General features: G+C 33.0%; 1 protein-coding gene across 1 annotated transcript; it reads right to left on the minus strand.

The window, feature by feature from the left end:
- Nucleotides 1-13,342: 13,342 nt before the first annotated feature.
- On the minus strand, nucleotides 13,343-15,999 carry LOC107635050 (protein BPS1, chloroplastic). The gene is made up of 2 exons (XM_016338410.3): nucleotides 15,781-15,999; nucleotides 13,343-14,641 (listed from the first exon to the last, which is right to left on the minus strand). Exon 2 carries the CDS (start codon nucleotides 14,627-14,629, stop codon nucleotides 13,571-13,573), a length of 1,059 nt encoding a protein of 352 aa, XP_016193896.1. The 5' UTR covers nucleotides 14,630-14,641; nucleotides 15,781-15,999; the 3' UTR covers nucleotides 13,343-13,570.
- Between the last annotated feature and the right edge of the window lie 4,108 nt (nucleotides 16,000-20,107).

Raw genomic sequence — 20,107 nt, forward strand, 5'->3', positions numbered from 1 at the left:
TTTTCTTGCTTACCTTTGTTCTCCTTTTTCCAAAGAAAGCAATATTTTTTAACGTGACCCATTTTGTGATAGTAATGACACTCAACATTCTTGTATCTTGACTTGGATTTGCTTTTGCTTTTATCTCAACCCTTTTGACTTCTATTTTGATTTCTCCCCCTAATTTCAGTGACTAGCATTTCATAGTGTGACGAAGAATACTGCGTCTTCCTTCTCATCTCTTCATTTAAAATGCCACCTTTAACAAGTTGCATGCTCACTTTACCATTCGGAGCTGAATTAGTAAGAGAGATACGAAATGTCTCCCAAGAATCTAGTATAGTATTTAGCAACCACAATCCTTGAACCTCATCTTCAAACTTGAGTCCCATGCTTGACAACTAATTCAGAATTCATTGAAATTCATTCAAGTGATCTAATACTTGTGACCCCTCCTTGTATCTCAAATTCATCAGCATATTCAACAAGTACAATTTATTATTGCCAGACTTGGAAGCATATAAGGATTCAATTTGATTCCACAAAGTCCTAGCATGAGTCTCATTAGCAATGTGATTGTAAACATTATCATCCATCCATTGCCTAATAAAATCACAAATTTGTTGCTGTTCAAACTCTCATTCTTCATCCGTTTTAGATTCTGGTTTTTGTGTAGAGAATACGGGTAAATGTAGATTTTTGACAAACAACAAATCATTCATTTTGCCCTTCCATAGATGGTAATTAGTGCTATTCAAACTTGTCATCCTAATAGAATTATTTGCCTCCATATTTCAAGTAAGTTATAACCAAATACCCAAAACTGAGCTCTGATGCCAATTGATAGGAATAAAACACACAATTTCCTACTTGCAAGAATTAGAGGAGTAAAAATATCTACTCACAACAAGTATTAATACCAGCACAATAATACCCAATAGCAGCGGAAAAATCACATAAACCAGAAATTTGAGACAAGCTAGCACACCAAAATTTTTAACGTGAAAAACCTCCTCAACGAGAGAAGTAAAAACCACGAGTCACCAAGACCAGAAAAATAGCTTCACTATGATGAAAAATAGGTTACAAGAGAGTCATAAATTACTGCACAAAACGTGCATACAACAAGCCAAACAACCAAGTTTCAAAGCTTACAAAACAAGAACAAGAAGATGAAAATACCACAAAAATAGAGCTGCTGTGTGTGACCAATATCTCCCATTACAAACTTCCAATCAAAGATCCGAACGGTGAAAACAAAGAACCAGATGTGTGGAATACACTATCCAAATTTGAGATCGATCCAACGGTTAACGAATCTGCAGAGACCAATTTACGGAGACAGCTTTGTATATGTGCGAAAATGACTTTTTCTCTTCTCTTCTCTCTAATGTTTGGTATTTTTCTTGCAAACGAGACATCTCTCACTCAACCCTAACTCACCTCAGCCACTTCAACTATTCATGGACTTGGATACTTACATTTGTGCTTTTTTTCCACATAGGAAGAGAACCCAAAAACCCAACAAAATAAAGTGACATTTTTTATTCATTTCACAATTTTTTCAACTAACTATATGGGTAAAAAACCCAAATAAACCAAGCTGAAAAATTTATTACCCAAATCAGCCAAAACAAAAATTATTTCAGCAATCCACCAATGGCCATTTATATATAATTCGAATCAATATGATTCGAACTACAAATACATGTAATTCGAAACAACTTGCTTCGAATTACGTTTGAATGAATATGCATGTAATTCGAATCAAGTAGATTCGAATTAGAGAAGGGTAAATCGAATTGACTCGATTCGAATTAGTAGGCTCACATGACTCTATGGAATTCGAATCATATTGATTCGAATTATTCAATATTGGTGACACTAGGTAGTTCGAATTAAGTTGATTCGAATTACTAGTGAGTTGCCTATATCATGCTACGTTAGTTGGATATATATCAATTTTTTTTTCACATTCTTACTTGGATAGTTGGATATATATCTTATAGTTGATACAAAAGATATTTACTATATAATTTTATTTTTCTAAATTAATTACACTCATATGTGCAGTTGATATGTAATTATATTTTTATTTTTCATATATATCAAAAAATTATATTTTTATACTTACAAACTCATATGTGCAGTTGATATGTAATTAATTGAGATATGTGTTTGTAAGTATAAAAATATAATTTTTTTTAAATAATAAAAATGTTAATAATTTAATTTAGATCAATTTTTAAAAAAATTATATATTTTATTACTATTTAGATTGAATGAAATATTAATAAATATTATAGTTGTATCATTAAATTTACAAAAAAATTTAAATACAAGAATAATTATAGAAATTGTGTTTGTTTTGTTGGTATCAAAATCCTCCTCTACTAAATACGAATTTTTCATATTTTACATTCTTTTCGCTATTTATATCAACTAACTCTTCTCTTCTCTGTTGTATTTAAGCAACTAATCTTCATTCCTTATAAATCATTCACATTTCTAAACTATACGCTTTTTTTTAATTTATTTTTATTATTTAGTTAGATTTGAAACCGATCACTATTTCATAAAGAGAATTTAAACAACACGTTTCCAAGTTCTTTAGAAGAGAGTGGGAGCACAAGTGAGTACGAGAGTTTGAACAGTATGCTATTTTTTCTAAAAGAGCGACTAGCAGACTCTCTCTGTACTAATCCAATATTTTATTTTTTAGCGTGTTGTTACTTTAAATAGAATAATAGCAGTTTGAAATCTAATTTATAAGGATTAGAGAAATAAAACTAATGAACGAAAAATTTAAATAAGTAATGAAAGAAGTTGCCAAATCAAAAAGATTGAAATTTAAATAAAATTTTGATATATTAAAAGTTTAAATATGCGTATTTCTTGTACCAGTTATAAATTTAAAAATAAATTTAAATAAAATTTTATGTACTCTTTTTTTTTATTATCAAGATAGTGAGACTCGAATCTGTAACCTCTTAATTTAGTATGAAAAAATTATGTCATTTGAGTTATAATTTATTGGCTTATATACTTTTTTCTAAATTATATTTCTATATTCGAATTACTATATAATTTTATTTTACTGTGTAATTTTAAAAATATTCTGTAACCAAATTTATATAATTAATGTTAAATAAGACAAGTTTTGGCTGTTTTTTTTGTCTACCTAGCAATATTAATTCCTAATATTTTTGTTAGGGTACAAATTTGCCACCACAACTATTGGCTACCTAGCAATATTAATCCCTAATTTTTAATTTTTAATTTTATTGTCAAATAATAAAAAATATAATTTTAATTTTAATAATACTTTTTAAATATTTCTAAAATTGTGTAATCATCAAAATATATATATATATATATATATATATTATTTTTAGAAAAATAAAATTATACAATAAATATTTTTTGTATCAACTATAAGATATATATCCAACTATCCAAGTAAGAATGTGAAAAAAAAAAAATTGATATATATCCAACTAACGTAGCATTATATAGGCAACTCACTGGTAATTCGAATCAATATGATTCGAACTCCATAGAGTCACATGAGCCTACTAATTCGAATCGAGTCAATTCGATTTACCCTTCTCTAATTCGAATCTACTTGATTCGAATTACATGCATATTCATTCAAACGTAATTCGAAGCAAGTTGTTTCGAATTACATGTATTTGTAGTTCGAATCATATTGATTCGAATTATATATAAATGGCCATTGGTGGATTGCTGAAATAATTTTTGTTTTGGCTGATTTGGGTAATAAATTTTTCAGCTTGGTTTATTTGAATTTTTTACCCTAACTATATTATGTTTACATCAAATCAGTTAACTGTATATAATATATATTAAAATATAAAATACACATTAAAAATATATCAAACAATACATACATTCATGTATAATTATATGTAACTTATTTGTAGATAACAATTTTGTTTTTCAACCTTAATTTCTTCTTATAAGCACCTTTTCAGCTTTTAGGAGAAGAAAACTAAAAATCATTAAACCTAGATATATACAAATACAAGTATTTGTTTAGAAATATGATTATATATATATGATCTTAGAGTATTTTGCAAATTTCTCAGTCAAATTACATGAAATGATAATACAAATATTATATTTAAAGGCAATTTGTAGTAAAAAACTTTACACCACAAAGACTAAGATATTAGATAATAATAATTAACTAGATTTGCAATATGATCTTAGTGAGTATGTAATTCAATTCTTGAAAAATATTATAATTAATTAGAAGGGTAAACCTAATAACAAGGTGGATGACACATAATCTTAATAAAGCAAAATGAACAATCTAGAACCAATCATGCTAGTCAAGTAAATGATTTCATCAAACTCAAGCTACTTTGTAAGCTTCGTAGATATTACCTACCTAATCCTTCAAAGTCAATGTCAAGCCAAAATTCTTCATCCCAATTTCAACGAAATAATGGAGTGAATAAAAGTTTATTTTAGTGGCATGCTTTGTTTCCTTCCTAGTTCTTTGTCAGTATTTGTTTTTCTTTTCTTTTCTATTTCACTCTGGTCATAATGTTGACCGTTGAACTTGGAGATGAAAACGAGTAGAACTATAAGTCTATAACGTCCAAGACCAACTGAGGGTTATGACTTATGGCTCTTCAACCATCCATCTTCTTGCTTATTCTCTAATGTTCATTTGTGAATATTGTGGTAAAATGGTAAATTATTACCGTATGAAAGCTTGTGACAATCGTAAATCTTGGGATTATGATGAATTGAACTCATTTGCTTTTAGAGCCATAGTTAATTAACCATTTAGTAAAATTCAATATTATTTCTTCGATGCTATCTTTTAAACTAATAATATAGGACACCGACTTTGTTTATATATAACGACACCATTTCATAAATGAATATTTTATAGATTCAACCATTGAATCATTTTTTTTTTTTTGAAAAAAAAGCTCAACAACAATAATATCAAACAACTCCTATCTCATCTTCGGTGTTGAGTCTGTAGCGAAATTTTAACTTCTAATAGCTACAAAGTAATATGAAATTGAACACTATTCACAATAATGCACTCGCTATATAATTACTAAAGAGAAAAGGAAATAAAATAAAATAATAATAATAATATGAAAAGAAGATGTGAATGTAGTTGTTATTGTTGATGATGATTGAATTGAAATTCTACAAACGTTTATATAGTGGTTATATGCTATAATTTCAACGGATAGAAATAAAACTTTCTTATAATAACTCTTAGCCTTCCTTTTCTTAGCCTTCCTTTTCTTTCTCTCTCCCTCACAATTCTCCACCTCGTTCACAATTTGAAATCTACGCAAATTTTGGACGATCAAAGAATGGTATTCGTATTCGGTTGCATCATTTGACAATGACTGCCTAACATGGAACAATATTGAGCAATTTCAAACAGTGTTGGAACTTGCTTCTTGACACCACTTTAGTCAACATGTCAGCGGGATTTTCATCCGTGTGTACTTTTACAAGAGAAATGTCACCTTTCTCCATAACATCACGCACGAAGTGATATCTAACATCAATATGCTTGGTACGAGCATGATGAACCTGATTTTTAGCCAAATGAATTGCACTTTGACTATCACAATTCAGATCCACGCAATCTTGCTTTAACCCCAAATCATCTAGAAGACCTCTTAGCCACAATGCTTCTTTCACCCCTTCTGCTACTGCCATGTACTCAACTTCTGTAGTAGATAGTGCCACTGTAGCTTGTAACATCGATCGCCAACTAACTGGAGCACCTTGTATTTTATATACATAACCAGTTGTAGAACGTCTTCTATCACCAGCATAATCAGAATCAACAAAGCCGCTGATTTGACATGATTTTCCACTAAAGCATAAACCTGTGTCAATGGTGCCCTTCAAGTATCTTAATATCCACTTGACTGCTTCCCAGTGTGCCTTACCCGGGTTTGCCATGAACACGCTAACAACACTTATTGCCTGTGAAATATCTGGGCGTGTACATACCATAGCATACATTAGGCTACCGACTGCACTAGCATAAGGTACATTTTTCATGTAAGCCTTATCCTCTGCTGTTGTGGGAGATTGTTTACCAGAGACCCTAAAATGTGGAGCCAACGGCGTTACCACCGATTTAGCATTTTTCATTTCAAATCTTTCAATGATGCGCTCAATGTATCCTCTTTGGCTCAAGAACAATTTTTGGCTTGATCTCTCCCTTTTAATTTCCATGCCTAATATTTTTCGTGCAGCACCCAAGTCTTTTGTTTCAAATTCTTTACCAAGTTGAACCTTTAACATATCTATCTCTACCTTGCTCTTAGAGGCAATAAGCATGTCATCCACATACAATAGAAGATAGATATAATCACCTCCAAGAAGCTTACGAATGTATACACAACAATCATAATTACTTCTGGAAAAACCTTGTTTTAACATAAAGGAGTCAAATCGCTTATACCATTGCCGAGGAGATTGTTTCAATCCATATAGCGATTTTCTCAAGCGACATACCTGACTTTTTTTACCCTCAACCTTGAAACCCTCACGTTGATACATGTAGATTTCTTCCTCTAAGTCACCGTGCAAGAATGCAGCCTTCACATCTAATTGTTCCAACTCAAGATCACCATGAGCGACAAGACTTAAAAGCACCCGTATGGAAGTGTGTTTCACCACTGGAGAAAATATCTCATTGTAATCAACACCTTCTTTCTGTGCAAATCCCTTTGCTACTAACCTAGCTTTGAATCTTGTACCATCTGACTTAGTAGGATCTTCTTTTCTTTTATACACCCACTTACAACCAATTGCAGTCTTTCCTACGGGCAATGGGACCACATCCCATGTCTTGTTCTTATGAAGAGATTGCATCTCTTCCTCCATAGCGACCAATCAACTCTCTCTATCTTTGTCTTTGATAGCATGTTTGAAGGTGACCGGCTCATCATCCTCCACTGAGAGTACATAATCTACCAAGTTTAGCTGCCCATAATGTCTCAAAGGCTTGTCTGACCCGAACTTCTGAACAAATTTATAATTCCTCTTTGGCCTAGTAGATGCCAAAGAATCCTGCTGCTGATGTTGTAATGCATGTGCATTTTCTCGCTGAATTTTCTCATGATCAATTTCATCCTCTGCGTCATCTCGAGTAGCATTAGGATGCTCCACATGAACATTATTAGAGTCTATTTGTTGGTATTTAGACTCTATCTCCACCACTTGAGTATTTGAAGTTTTTCCAACATCACCATCATCTGGCACCACATCTTTAGACAAAGCTACCATAGATCGTTCATCAAAGGTAACATCCCTGCTAAGCGATAGCCTTGAACCCCTCTTAGATACCCCAAAAAGATTGCCTTCTTAGCTCTATCATCAAGCTTATTATCTTTGACATGATAATAGGCTGTGTATCCAAAGACTCTGAGTTTCTCGTAATCTGCATGTTCCCCTGACCATACCTTATAAGGTGTGTCTCCATCTAGAGAAGAATGTGGGGATCGATTCACTATGTAGCAAGCTGTAGCAACCGATTCTGCCCACCATTCTCTGCCTAACCCGAAATTAGAGCGCATACACCTTGCCTTCTAAAGTAGCGTACGATTTAGTCGTTCGGCGACTCCATTCTGTTGTGGTGTTTCTCTAACTATCCAGTGTCTTGTAATGCCTTCTCGGTCACAGAACTCCTTGAAAGCCCCATCCGTGTATTCTGTGCCATTATCAGATCGTAGAGTTTTCAGCTTCCTACCTGTTCAGTTTTCAACCATTGCTCTCCATCGCTTAAAAGTATCGAATACCTCATTCTTATGTTTGAGGAAGTAAATCCAAACATACCTGGAATAATCATCAACAAAAGTAACAAAATACCTGGAACCACCCTTGGAAGTAACTTTAGCCGGACCCCAAACATCAATATGCACGTAGTCTAACAACCCTCTGCTTTTATGCTTGCTTGTAGAAAACTTCACCCTATGTGCCTTTCCATACACACAATGCTCACAAAATTCCATTTGTGGTTTCTTCATATTCTTCAACAAACCTTGTCCACAAAGCAATGATAGACATTTCTCTGACATATATCCAAACCGCATGTGCCATATTCTCGTGCAATCTGTTTGTTCTCTAATTCTACCGATTCCAACTGCTAACTCACCTATAACCGTTGTCCCCAAAAGAGAATAAAGATTACCGTGACGAACTCCTTTCATCACTACCAAAGAACCACGAACAACTTTCAGTACCCTATTTTTCGCAACTATTTTGCAACCATTTTTCTCCAACAAACATATGGAGATCAGATTTTTCCGCAAGTCTGGAATATGTCTCACATCCTTTAAGGTTCTTACGACACCATCATGCATCTTGATTCTTACAGTACCAAACCCCACAGTTTTACAAGCATGATCATTGCCCATTAAAACTGTGCCACCATTTATGCTTTCATATGTAGTAAACCACTTCCTATTTGGACACATATGGTGAGAGGCTCCTGAATCAAGAATCCACTTATCGAAGATTTCATAAGATTGTTCTGTCACAGAGTAACAATCTTCCTCATCATTTGAGACGTAGCTTGCTTCTTGCTTTTCTTTTGGGTTGTCGTTGTTCTGTTTCTTGAAAGTTATCTTCTTATTTGGACAATTTGCTTTGAAATGTCCAGCATCACCACATTTAAAGCATGTTCTCTCTGCGTGAGGTCTAGATTTTGGCCTAGACTTTCCATGCTTATTACCTTTTTCTCTTTCATTAGTCCTTCCTCTAGCCGCGAACAATCCTTGTGCTTGATCATTATACTCTCTTCCATTTGAAGATGACATTACACTTGTAGCAACCTTACGTAGATCATCCGCTAAAAGTGATGCCCTCGTCTCATCCATGGTCAGAGTGTCACCCACCAGCATCAATGTCTGCACCAGATTTTCATAGGACTTCGGTAATGAAAGTAACAATATGAGTGCTTGGTCTTCATCATCAACCTTCACATCTATATCCTTTAAGTTTGATATGATCCTGTCAAACCTATTGATATATTCTCGGATTGAGGTGCCTTCCTCCATCTTGCATGTATACAATTTGGATTTTAAGTAGATCCTGTTAGTTAGAGTTTTCGTCATGAAGTTACTCTCTAACTTTAACCAAACGCCTGCTCCAATTGCTTCTTCATTTACCAAAAAAGCAACATCCCTCTCAAGGCATAAGATTATTGCTGTCCGCGCCTCAAGATCTAATTCTTCTAAATCCTCATCTTTCATTTCCTCCGGCTTTTTCTCTTTTCCTGCCAGTGCCTTGTGTAATTTTTGTGATATAAGCAGATTTTTCATCTGCATCCTCCAATAGGAAAAATCATTTTTCCCATTGAACTTTTCGATTTCATATTTGCCTACTTTGACATTACTACTAGTAGAAGCCATTATATTCAAAATTGAATTTTACCACTCAAATAATGAATAATATAACGTTGGCTCTTGATACCAATTGTTGAGTCTGCTGCGGAATTTTGACTTCTAATAGCTACAAAGTAATATGAAATTGAACACTACTCACAATAATGCACTCGCTATATAATTACTAAAGAGAAAAAGAAATAAAATAAAATAATAATAATAATATGAAAAGAAGATGTGAATGTAGTTGTTATTGTTGATGATGATTGAATTGAAATTCTACAAACGTTTATATAGTGGTTATATGCTATAATTTCAACGGATAGAAATAAAACTTTCCTATAATAACCCTTAGCCTTCCTTTTCTTTCTCTCTCCCTCACATTCGGTATAACCATCAATAATATGACTTAAGAATCACACCAGTCCTTAGCAGAACAGAATGATCTAGCTACACATTCAGGCACGTCTGTTGTCTTGTTCTCGAATATAACATCGTTTCTACATAACCATATATTCCATAAAATTGAAAAGAACCCAATTTGCCAACACTTACGCAGCTCTGTTGTACACAGCATAGTCCGCCAGCTCTCAAAGTGGTCTTTTAAGGTGTTTGGTATAGTCCACTTTCGTCCAAACTCCTTGATCCATGCGCACCACACCTGCCAAGAGTACTCACAAGTAGCAAATAAGTGTAGCACAATTTCAACATCCTTCTTACACAAGACGCATATGTTATCATTCATTTTGATGATCCCTAACCGACTTAGCCTCTCCTTTGTATTTACCCGGCCTACTAATACAAACCAGGAGAACAATTCTACTTTTGGCGGGACCAGATCTTTCCAAATTTTCTTTGTGAATTTGTAGCTTAGGATATCATCAGCCATAGTTTGTTCCTGCAAAATCTGAGCAAAGGAGTTAGTAGAATAAACATCTTCCTTGTCAAATTTTCACACCACTCTATCTTACACATCTGCTATTAATCTAACATACTGCAAGACCTGAAGCATCTGATCCAATGTGTCAGCTTTCCACTGGTAGAGTTCCCTCCTCCATTGAAAGTTCTAAACCCACTCTAACCCATTCTAAAAGCCACAATCCCCAATTACTGTTTTCAATATAGTAAATATTATCTATACAAAATTTCACCGGACATTAATAAACATGTAACTGAAGATAATTTTGTTTTGTATATATTTTGAATAAATACATTATATTGATTTCAAGTATATAAAAGTTTAGATAATTCGGTATTGATATGAAGTTTTTACCGATAATCTATAGCATATAAACTTTTAATCCAGCGGTTGATATTTTAAAAAATTACGCCAGCAAAATGTTATCTTATCCCTATGCTTTGTGAATTTTTTTTTGTAATGAATTTTTAACCAGAACACTTTAAGTGTGCAATGCAGAAGTCACAACAGTGCACCTAACACTTATTAATTGTCCATGGTTTCTTCATATTTGGTAGCTGCTTCATTGAAAATTTGAAATTAAAACTTCAGATCAAATCGATAACACATAAAAACCTATTAACAAACAATTTGACTAAACATATGGTATTGGGTTATTGATCAAAAATTCAAAATTGGTTCCATACCATTCGTGTTTCTTCATGATCTATATGTTAGGTACTAATTAGGTACTAATACAATCTATTTACATCAATCCATTTAATAAGGTTAGGAATCTCTTCTCTTCCTCCCTTTTCTCTCTTTTTATATATCTCTATAACAGGCTATCAATGAACAAGAGTATTTTCCCTTGTTTTGTTTCCAATTTACCCTTGCACCAATTACGGTTTAAAAAATGTAAAATTTGAGTTAGACTAAAAGAACAATTCAGTCGTTCAAAAATACACATAACATCAATTTAATTCTCAAAAAAGGTACATATAACATAATTTTAATCCTTAAAGAATTTATAGCAAATATTTAGTCGTTAGAATAATATATTTGGAATCACTTTAACCGTTGAAAGACATATAAGTAGGTCAATGAGTAATAGCTCAAATGACATAGTCTCCCCATACTCAATTAAGAGGTTACGGGTTTGAGTCTCATATCTTTGGTAAAAAAAAAAAAAAAAAAGAAAGAAAGACATATAAGTAGCGATGGCAAACGGGTCAAAATTCGTCGGGTTATCCCGCGTAACTCGCCAAAAAAGCGGGTCGAATTAAAAATTTGAAACCGGTAATTAAAAAGCTCACCTAATCCACGGTCTTTGGTGGGTTTCGAAGGCAGGGCAAACTTTTTTGACGGATCCGTCTTTTTTTTGTAATTAAAAATGATAATTGAAAATTTTTTAAGTTATAATTTAAATTATATTCTATGTTTGATTTTTGATTGATTAGAGATTTAATGATGTTTAATCATATGTTTTGGATAATGTTTGATTTATTTTTTACAATATTAATTTTATTATTTTGTTTCAAAAATTTGATTCATGAATATGTTTATTACATATTTAAAATTATAAAGACTTTAATATTTGTAAATTTAAAAATTATAAATTTTTTTATATCTTTAAAAATTATAAATTTATTAAAATAATTATAAAATTATATATAATTTAATATTTAATAATTTATTAATAAAAAATTAATTTAAACAAAAACAGAAAGAAAATTGGCGGACTTATCCCGCCAACAGAGAGGACCCCTGATATAAGTGTGTTAAGAACCACCCAAAAACGAAAACCGAATTTATTTGCAAACTAATATTATTGGATCCATTTATTTGTTTTATATTTAAAACAAAGAAAACCCACTTTTTTTCCTTTCTACCTTCATGAAAACATTTCTTCCTTTCAAAGTACTCTTTAGAGTTCTTTTTTTGAACATGAAGTACTCTTTAGAGTTTAAGGAAGTTCTATGCAGGGTGGTGTTGCGTCTGCCCGCTTAAAAATGTGAGCACAAAGTAACCTAAATTGAGGAAACATTTGTTCAAACCACACGTGCGAAGTGTATCGGTTTTAATCAATATTCAGTGAGTTTCTTGATATATTTCATGGTAAAATTTATAGTAAATGTGTTCCCCAAACCACGCCCCCTTCAGGACACAGCTCTTCTTTGAGCTATGCCAGCCAAGTTAGATATGGAAGAGGACTCTCAGGTGGTGTGGTTCCATCTCTGATCCCTTCAAGGTACCCTGTGTAACCATCTCATCTCAGCTCAGGAATGTGGTCTTCCCCAACTATTCCCTTCAAAATTTTCTTTACCACCTCATATTAAGGGGGGGTTAATGAACCACATAAAACAGAGGGCTTGCGACGCAAGACATAAAACGAGGGGCATAGAGCTTCTCTCTGGACTGCAAACTGAGCCCGAGTGAATAATTGGCTCAGATCAGAGAGAGATATAGATGCTCTCCTACCAAAAACTCATTTCTCAGCTTTCAGATCTCAACAGCAACTCAGTTTTCACAGATCTCAACAAGAGCAGCCAGGCTGCAAGTGCTTCTTCTAATCTCCCATTAACCAAAACATACCGTTGAGTAATTCTGTGAGCTGAGATGTGAGGAGATAAAAAGCTGTGGCACTTGGATACAGCCAAGATGCAACTGTTAATTAAGATTCAGTGTCAGATCACATATCATATGAAAAGGTAAGTGATATACACGTGCTCCATTCTATGATATTCAATCAAAACTGCTTCAGGGTGATATACACACACATACCAAAAGTCCACAGTCTATGAAACAACAAAAGAACTACAATACCCTAATAAAAATGTTAATCAACTTTCAGGCAAAAAATCCCAGATGTAAATGCAAGCTCACCAACAAAAAATAACAACATAAATGAATAATAGCATGCTATATTGAGTAACATAAGCACAAAACACGTCACAACTCATAAGAGGACACTTGCTGCCAGAAGGGAAATGGATAGCCAGAGATTTCATGAGCTGATGACTACAATGATTTGCCAGATCACACAGGAATAAACATCTTTGGGCACAATACAACTTTCTTATATATATATATATATATTATTGTATGCAATTACACATAGCAATAGACATATACATTTTAGCACCATAGAACAACCATATAACCTATTACTCATGCTAACTTGGACACCATAATAAGCCAAACAAGATTGAAAAACATCAATCATAAAATGGAAAAACAAGTACCTATATGCTTTAGTATGTACCAGGGTCAGGCTGCAAGACATTCAATTGACTGCTTGCACACCTATATTACCCCCGGAGCCACGATCATAGAGAGTTCCACCTGATCTAAGATTAGATAGTAAGGCATCACGACCACTCAAGACCACTTGGAAAAAGCCATCCACTCCTTTTGCAAGAAGATCTAATCCTTCTGAAAGCTTCTCCGTCGCTCTGCCTAATTGCTCAACAGTCTTCAGATCCAATTCTGTCTCAATGGGGTCGACCACATCAGGGATAATAGGGTATAATTCCTTAACAGCAGAATCAACTGCTTCCAACTCCTTCAACACAGTAAATTGCCCACTAGAAAATCTAACTCTAACTTCCTCATTTACAAGATTTTGCAAACTTATAAATTCTGGAGCCCATGTATATATTTCAGCCACATCCAAATCTATCAACTTCTTGGTAGAGCCTGAAAAAGCTGCTGCAAACACACTACATACAAATACTGTCTGCACCTTTACTCCATACATAGCTTGCATCAAAACCTTCCCCTTGGGAGACTTTTTGACCTTTGGCAGATCAAGTGACCCGACAAGATTATCCAAGATTCCATCACATTTTTCAATCCTAGGGTTCCTAGAATGAATATGCTTCTTCCAACCATCAAGTGAAGATTGAGCTCGGGCAAACTGCTTTGAAGAGGAAGAATTCAAATTATGCAATGCACATTGAAGTAAAAGATTACCCTGGTTCAGACGTGATAACTCAGAACTAAATGCAATGCATATATCTAGCAATTTTACACTGATGTCCAAGTACACGTCTATCCATTTTTCATCCCAATCATGAACAGGAAGATCAAGATCTGCTATGAGGGTTTTAATATCATTATGAGTCTCACTAAGCATTTGCATAGCCAAAGCCATCCAAGATAAACTGAGGATCTCATCATTGCTTTTGGGCATAAGCTTTTTCAGCCTTTCTCCCAGGGTTACCTCAAAGGCATGTAATACTGCCAGAAGTTGAGGAGACAAGACAGATCCTTTAGGTGATATCATCCGGAAAGGATTTCCAAAAGGAAAGAATGGTCTGTGTGGTTCCTGGGGACGGCTCATTTAGATGTTTTACTGTGGAGGAAGATTACAAATTACGAAGTAAGATACAACATTGAAGAAGAACGACAATACAATTTCAAGATATCGAGCAGACAAGCAACACATATCAAATGAAAATTTTAGTTAGCAAAACATCACAAATAACACAATTAGTAGTCATTCGTGGACTAATATCTCATAATAACTACACCTTTTACAATAGCATGTTTCTCCAAGATAAAATATAAAATAAAAAATTTGGATGAAGGCAGAATGCAGATAACTAACTCCCAATTCCTTCATTCTTATAATCCTGACATAGTTAATCTCAATTCTCAAATAACTAACTCCCAAATCCCAATACCATTTATCCTCTCCTTCCCCAATCTAATTATTTTGTTGTGACAATAAACATTTAGTTCATTTTCTGAAATCAAGCTGTATCATGCTATTAGAAAACTTTGACCAATTTATCTTAAATAACCTGCAGGCTGCATATAGTAAGTAGAATCTAACACCAAAAGTACCCATAACTGGAAAACCAGAAATTCCAATATCAGAAAAATATTCTCATCATCTTTATATCCATATGGGAATAAGAAACTAGCAGCCAATTAGCTAAAATCCTTCCCTATAAATGAAAATTAAAATACAATAATTAAAAAGAATTTGTGGTTTAGAGAGAGAGAGAGAGAGAGAGAGAGAGAAGGGGGGGGGGGGTGGAGGACAGAATAACCCAAAACCAATCGAAGTCTTTCTCCTCCAAATCCTTCCATTTTCCTACATCACTGCTTACAACTGAAAAACCCTAAAAATGAAAAAAACTAGCAAAAATCTACCATCTATCATTCCATCCCCTCATCTGGACCCTATCAACAGAAAAATCAAACACCAAATCATCATACAAAAATGATTCAAGGAAAAATTATTTCCATTTTCCCGCGAACTTCAAAAAATAAAAAAGATGTAAACCTCATAAAATACGTTAGATCCTTAATCTACAGAATAGATCGAAACTAAAGACTTCACCAATCTTCAGATTTTCCACAAAAGACAACCAAAATAAAATTGCAAAAAATGAAACATAATTCTGTTGAATTTCCGTCAAGAAAAACCGCAGAAATTATCCGAAAAAGAAAAAATGGAGAGAATGAAGGAGTGAAAGAAGGGACCTTGAAGAAGAATCGAATCGATCGAGATCGATAAAAAGTTGACTTAGGGTTTCGTTTTGGTGTTTTGCATATAGAGTCTCTGAATTGGGAAAAGTTGAGACTTGAGGCTTAACTTTGTGAGGTAGCTGGTGAGGGAGATGCTGTGATAACATTACCCTCGCTAAGTCTTTGAATTCGTGAAGGATTGAAACGTGTCTTTATTTTGTTGGTACGTGATGAACAAATTGCTGTTCCCGTTGTTTGATTTTATTATTATTTAGTGGGTTAGCCACTTAGCCGTTGTTTACCTTTATTATATTTTATTTATTTAGTTTTGGATGCCGTCCATTGTTTGCTTTTTTCTTTTTTGCCGTCCATTGTTTTTTCTTTTTCTTTTTTTAAAGCAAAAACTACCAAATATTCAACGCTAACAATTAGTTCTTATAATTTATTCATTAAATGTAAAGATATGATTAGATAAGATTAATCGTTGATTAATAGTAATTGAAGACTTGAAGTTAGTCTCTTTAAATTATATTTTTATGCACTATGGCTAAAGTATATTTTTTTTTATTTATTGTATTATATATATGATTTTTTTAATAAATTATATTAATAGTTTAAAAATATAAAATGAAAAGTCCCAATAAGCAGACGCTAATTGTTTTAATGAAACACGTTTTAAGCTTGTTTTTTCCCTTAAAATTGGCATTTTCTTCTAGTAATCATCTTGAAGAGCATATATTATAATATTTTAGTCGTATTTATTATTATTTTATTAAAAAAATGTTAAGTGTCGCAACCCGGCGGGAATGGGAGAGCTGTCAGCCCAGCCGAATCATGGCCGCGGCAAACTTATCTTCAAAAGAATATTCCTCGCGATCGGCACCAAATCGGACGGTTTTAGTTTCTCTTCCTAAAGTTTATCGAACGGCTGTAACTGATTGATAACTTCCTTCCGTTCTCTAATGAGAAAAGCCGTTGAAAAAATGCCAGAAACTGGGACCCGCTTTCGGTTGCATGGACTGCCCACGCCCATCACTTTTTCAATAAATTTTTAAAAAAAAATCATAAATGTACATGCCAAAAAAAAAATTTCATAAATGTTAAGGCAAAAATATAAATGAAATACTTTTTCTATTTGGATTTTCATTTAGAGCACCGAAATTATAGTTTCTCAAAATTAAATATACTAGAGAATATCGTTTGTCCTAAATAATGGTTTTGGAACTAGGTATGATGTAACAATATGTTCACATGATACATTCAACCTTCATGGAGATACACAAAGCTTCATATTCAACAAGCATAATTCTTAGCTTTCGTACACATTTGTTAGGTAGCGTCGGAGTTCTAATTGAATCTAAAATTTAGTGTTGTGTTTAATAATTTTATATTAAAATCAAATTTTATATTAAAATCAAATTTTATTTTTTAATATAAAATTTTAATTTTTTAATATTTTTAAAAAATAAAAATATAAAAGATTGAAATTTTTAAAAATAAAGACTAAAACTTTAATAATATTTATTTTTAAAATTATTTTTATCTAATTTTTTAAATTTTAAATTTAATTCTATTTTTTCTTCTTTAATACGATAACATACTAATATATAACTCAATTATACATATTTTATATCAAATATAATATTAAAAATTTAATTTAGTTTTGATCTCTTTTTCAAACACGGATTTAGTATTCTAAAACATATAGTTAGTTGAAACACATGCTCTTTTCCCTAGTAAAGCTGTTACTTTTTGTTTCCGGGGAACATTTATCATTGTCACCAAGCTACCTTTGTCCACAAAAACATAAAGGATCCCTTTACCAAACTTGGTATAGTATGTTTTTTTTTTATTTCCAAATTATCCTTGCCCAAGTTCCTAAGCTTGTCTCCTTATCAGTTTTCCTAAGCAAAGGCGTGTGAAATGAGAAGAATATATATAATTGTAACCTTAATTTGCAGCATTAATTTAAGCCAAGCCTAATATATACACTATGTTTCTCAGCTTGGAATGACTTAAAAGATAACCGTTACCATCTGGCACTGAACTGAATTAGGTATCGAATACCAAACCCTTTTTCCCATAAATGGGACAATTCACACATCACAAGAAGAACTCATTAGAAAGCCATGCAACCTTTTTTACCAATATGTATGTCAAGAACCGCCGCTGGTACCACACCCCACACGTCATGCTATCTTCTAAATTTTGTATTCAGAAAAAGTGTCATCTCCCTTGATGACTAATTCACATATGATGCATAATTACACAATATATAGTTTTATAAGCATGTATAATATCTAATTTATGCAATAGTTTTTATTAGGGGTGGCAATATATATTCTACTTAGGGGTATCCAATCTAATCCCATTCGGTTGAAGAGTTGTTAATCCGATTCGCAGTGGATAGAATAGGGTGTGGGTATGATCCTGGAGCCTGCACTCTATATATGCATATATTATATACTTATATAAAAATATGTTTTAAGTGGATGTTGAACCAAAGACCTCTCACTAATGTAAAAGATCTTTAGTCACTAAAAGGAAATTGTTAATTGATAATTTAATATTTTTTTATATAAAATTCAGTTATATTTTAAATTATCATCAAGTTATATAATAATATTGTATCTTTTTTGTAACCGCGAGTAGGATCGGGTACCACGGATTAAAAGCGGGTAGGTTAGAATTAGAATATTCTTAACCCGCGAATAGAATAAGGTTGAATTTATATAAAAATCTCAACTCGCAGGTAAAGTTAGAATTGAATCTAAACCCTACCCTACTATATCCATTGTCACCCCTAGGTTTTATAAATGCTTGACAATAATTCTGGCTTTTTAATTTAGGGTTTTTAATTAAATAAATTCCATCAATTCTTTTTGTTACCTAGATTATTTCTTTATCAATAATAGGTTTACCATTGTAATTATTTTTCAGTGAGAGTACATAAAAAAGTACATAGTATATAAGGTGTAATAACTCAACAAATATTTTCAAAAGGGGATTTTTCATTCTCTCCAATAATGAGAAAAACTTATTTCTCTCCCTCTCTTGATCTCTTCTGGTTCATCAAAGCATCAACATCACAGCTTGAACAGCTTAGGGCATGAGATTTTCTTCATGGTGCGGTGAGCGTGGAGAGCAATCAAGCTGCGAATCAAATTATTAAAAAAAAAAAGTTGTGAATTGAGATCAATCCAATTTTGCCATTTTCTTTCTATCCTTAATTTTTCTTTCGACATTTTCTTTCCCCCATTCTTACCTCTTCCTTCAAACTCACCCAATAGAGTTTGATGAGAGGCTATTTCGCAAGATTCTTTCTTGGTGAACATAGCTGTTACGATCAACGAGTTGGAAGGAAGAAGATCTGAATCCCTATTACTCTGTGATTCATTGATTTCTCAAAATGGCAAACATGGCAAACAGATTCTCCCATTGCAGAGGTCGTGGAGTTATATTGGCTTGCTCTCATTGCAACAAGCAAGGCCACACAGAAGATGTATGCTATAAAAAGCATGGATACTCCTCCCATTTCTATCAATGGCAGCAACATAACAGTACCATCAATCACGTGATCACTGAGGGGCATGATGATATACTCAGTGATAAACAATTCCAGCTCAATTGTCGAACACTAGAATATCAAGATCTGGATTCACTCCAGAGCAAAGATTTGCCTTGTTAGAGTTGATCAAAGACAAAAGTGTGCAGCAACAACCTCATAATGCAAATCAAATTTTGACTAATTCCATTCAAACTTTCACTCCAGGTAAAACCATTGTATTATATTTTAATGCGAGAATTATGAGCATTGTCACTCCAAAATCTGCACTATGGGTCATTGATTCCGGTGCAACAGATCATGTGACTTTTGACTTAAAAGATTTTGCAAGTTTTCAAAATATTGATCCAATCAATGTGATATTGCCAAATGGGACCAAAACTGTTAGCACCATCATTGGCACAATCACATTCTCTAAAAATTTTTTTCTCAAAAATGTTTTATACATTCCTTCTTTTGATTTTAAACTGATATATGTGTCAAAGTTAACCTTAAACTTACATTGTCAACTGTTAATCAATCATAAGTGTTGTGAGATACAAGATAGATCCACATCAAAAATGATTGGCATTGCTGAGTGTATAGAAGGGTTATATACAATGAGTAGAGAACCAGAATTCTCTCACTTTCCCCTTTTTTCAACAAAGCAAGCTTCATTGGCGGCAACTACGACTACTACTCATCCCACCACACCTTCACACAGTGAGCACAACAACATTTGGCATCTTAGATTAGGACACATACCCATGCATAAATTGATTTTTCTAAAGAAGTATT

This window comes from Arachis ipaensis, chromosome B4, assembly GCF_059453495.1.
Source record: "Arachis ipaensis isolate K30076 ecotype BB chromosome B4, ASM5945349v1, whole genome shotgun sequence".
NCBI classification, from domain to species: domain Eukaryota; kingdom Viridiplantae; phylum Streptophyta; class Magnoliopsida; order Fabales; family Fabaceae; genus Arachis; species Arachis ipaensis.

Excerpts from the sequence above, each read along its gene's own strand:
- LOC107635050 (XM_016338410.3), bottom strand. The coding sequence starts at position 14,629 with ATGAGCCGTCCCCAGGAACCACACAGACCATTCTTTCCTTTTGGAAAT.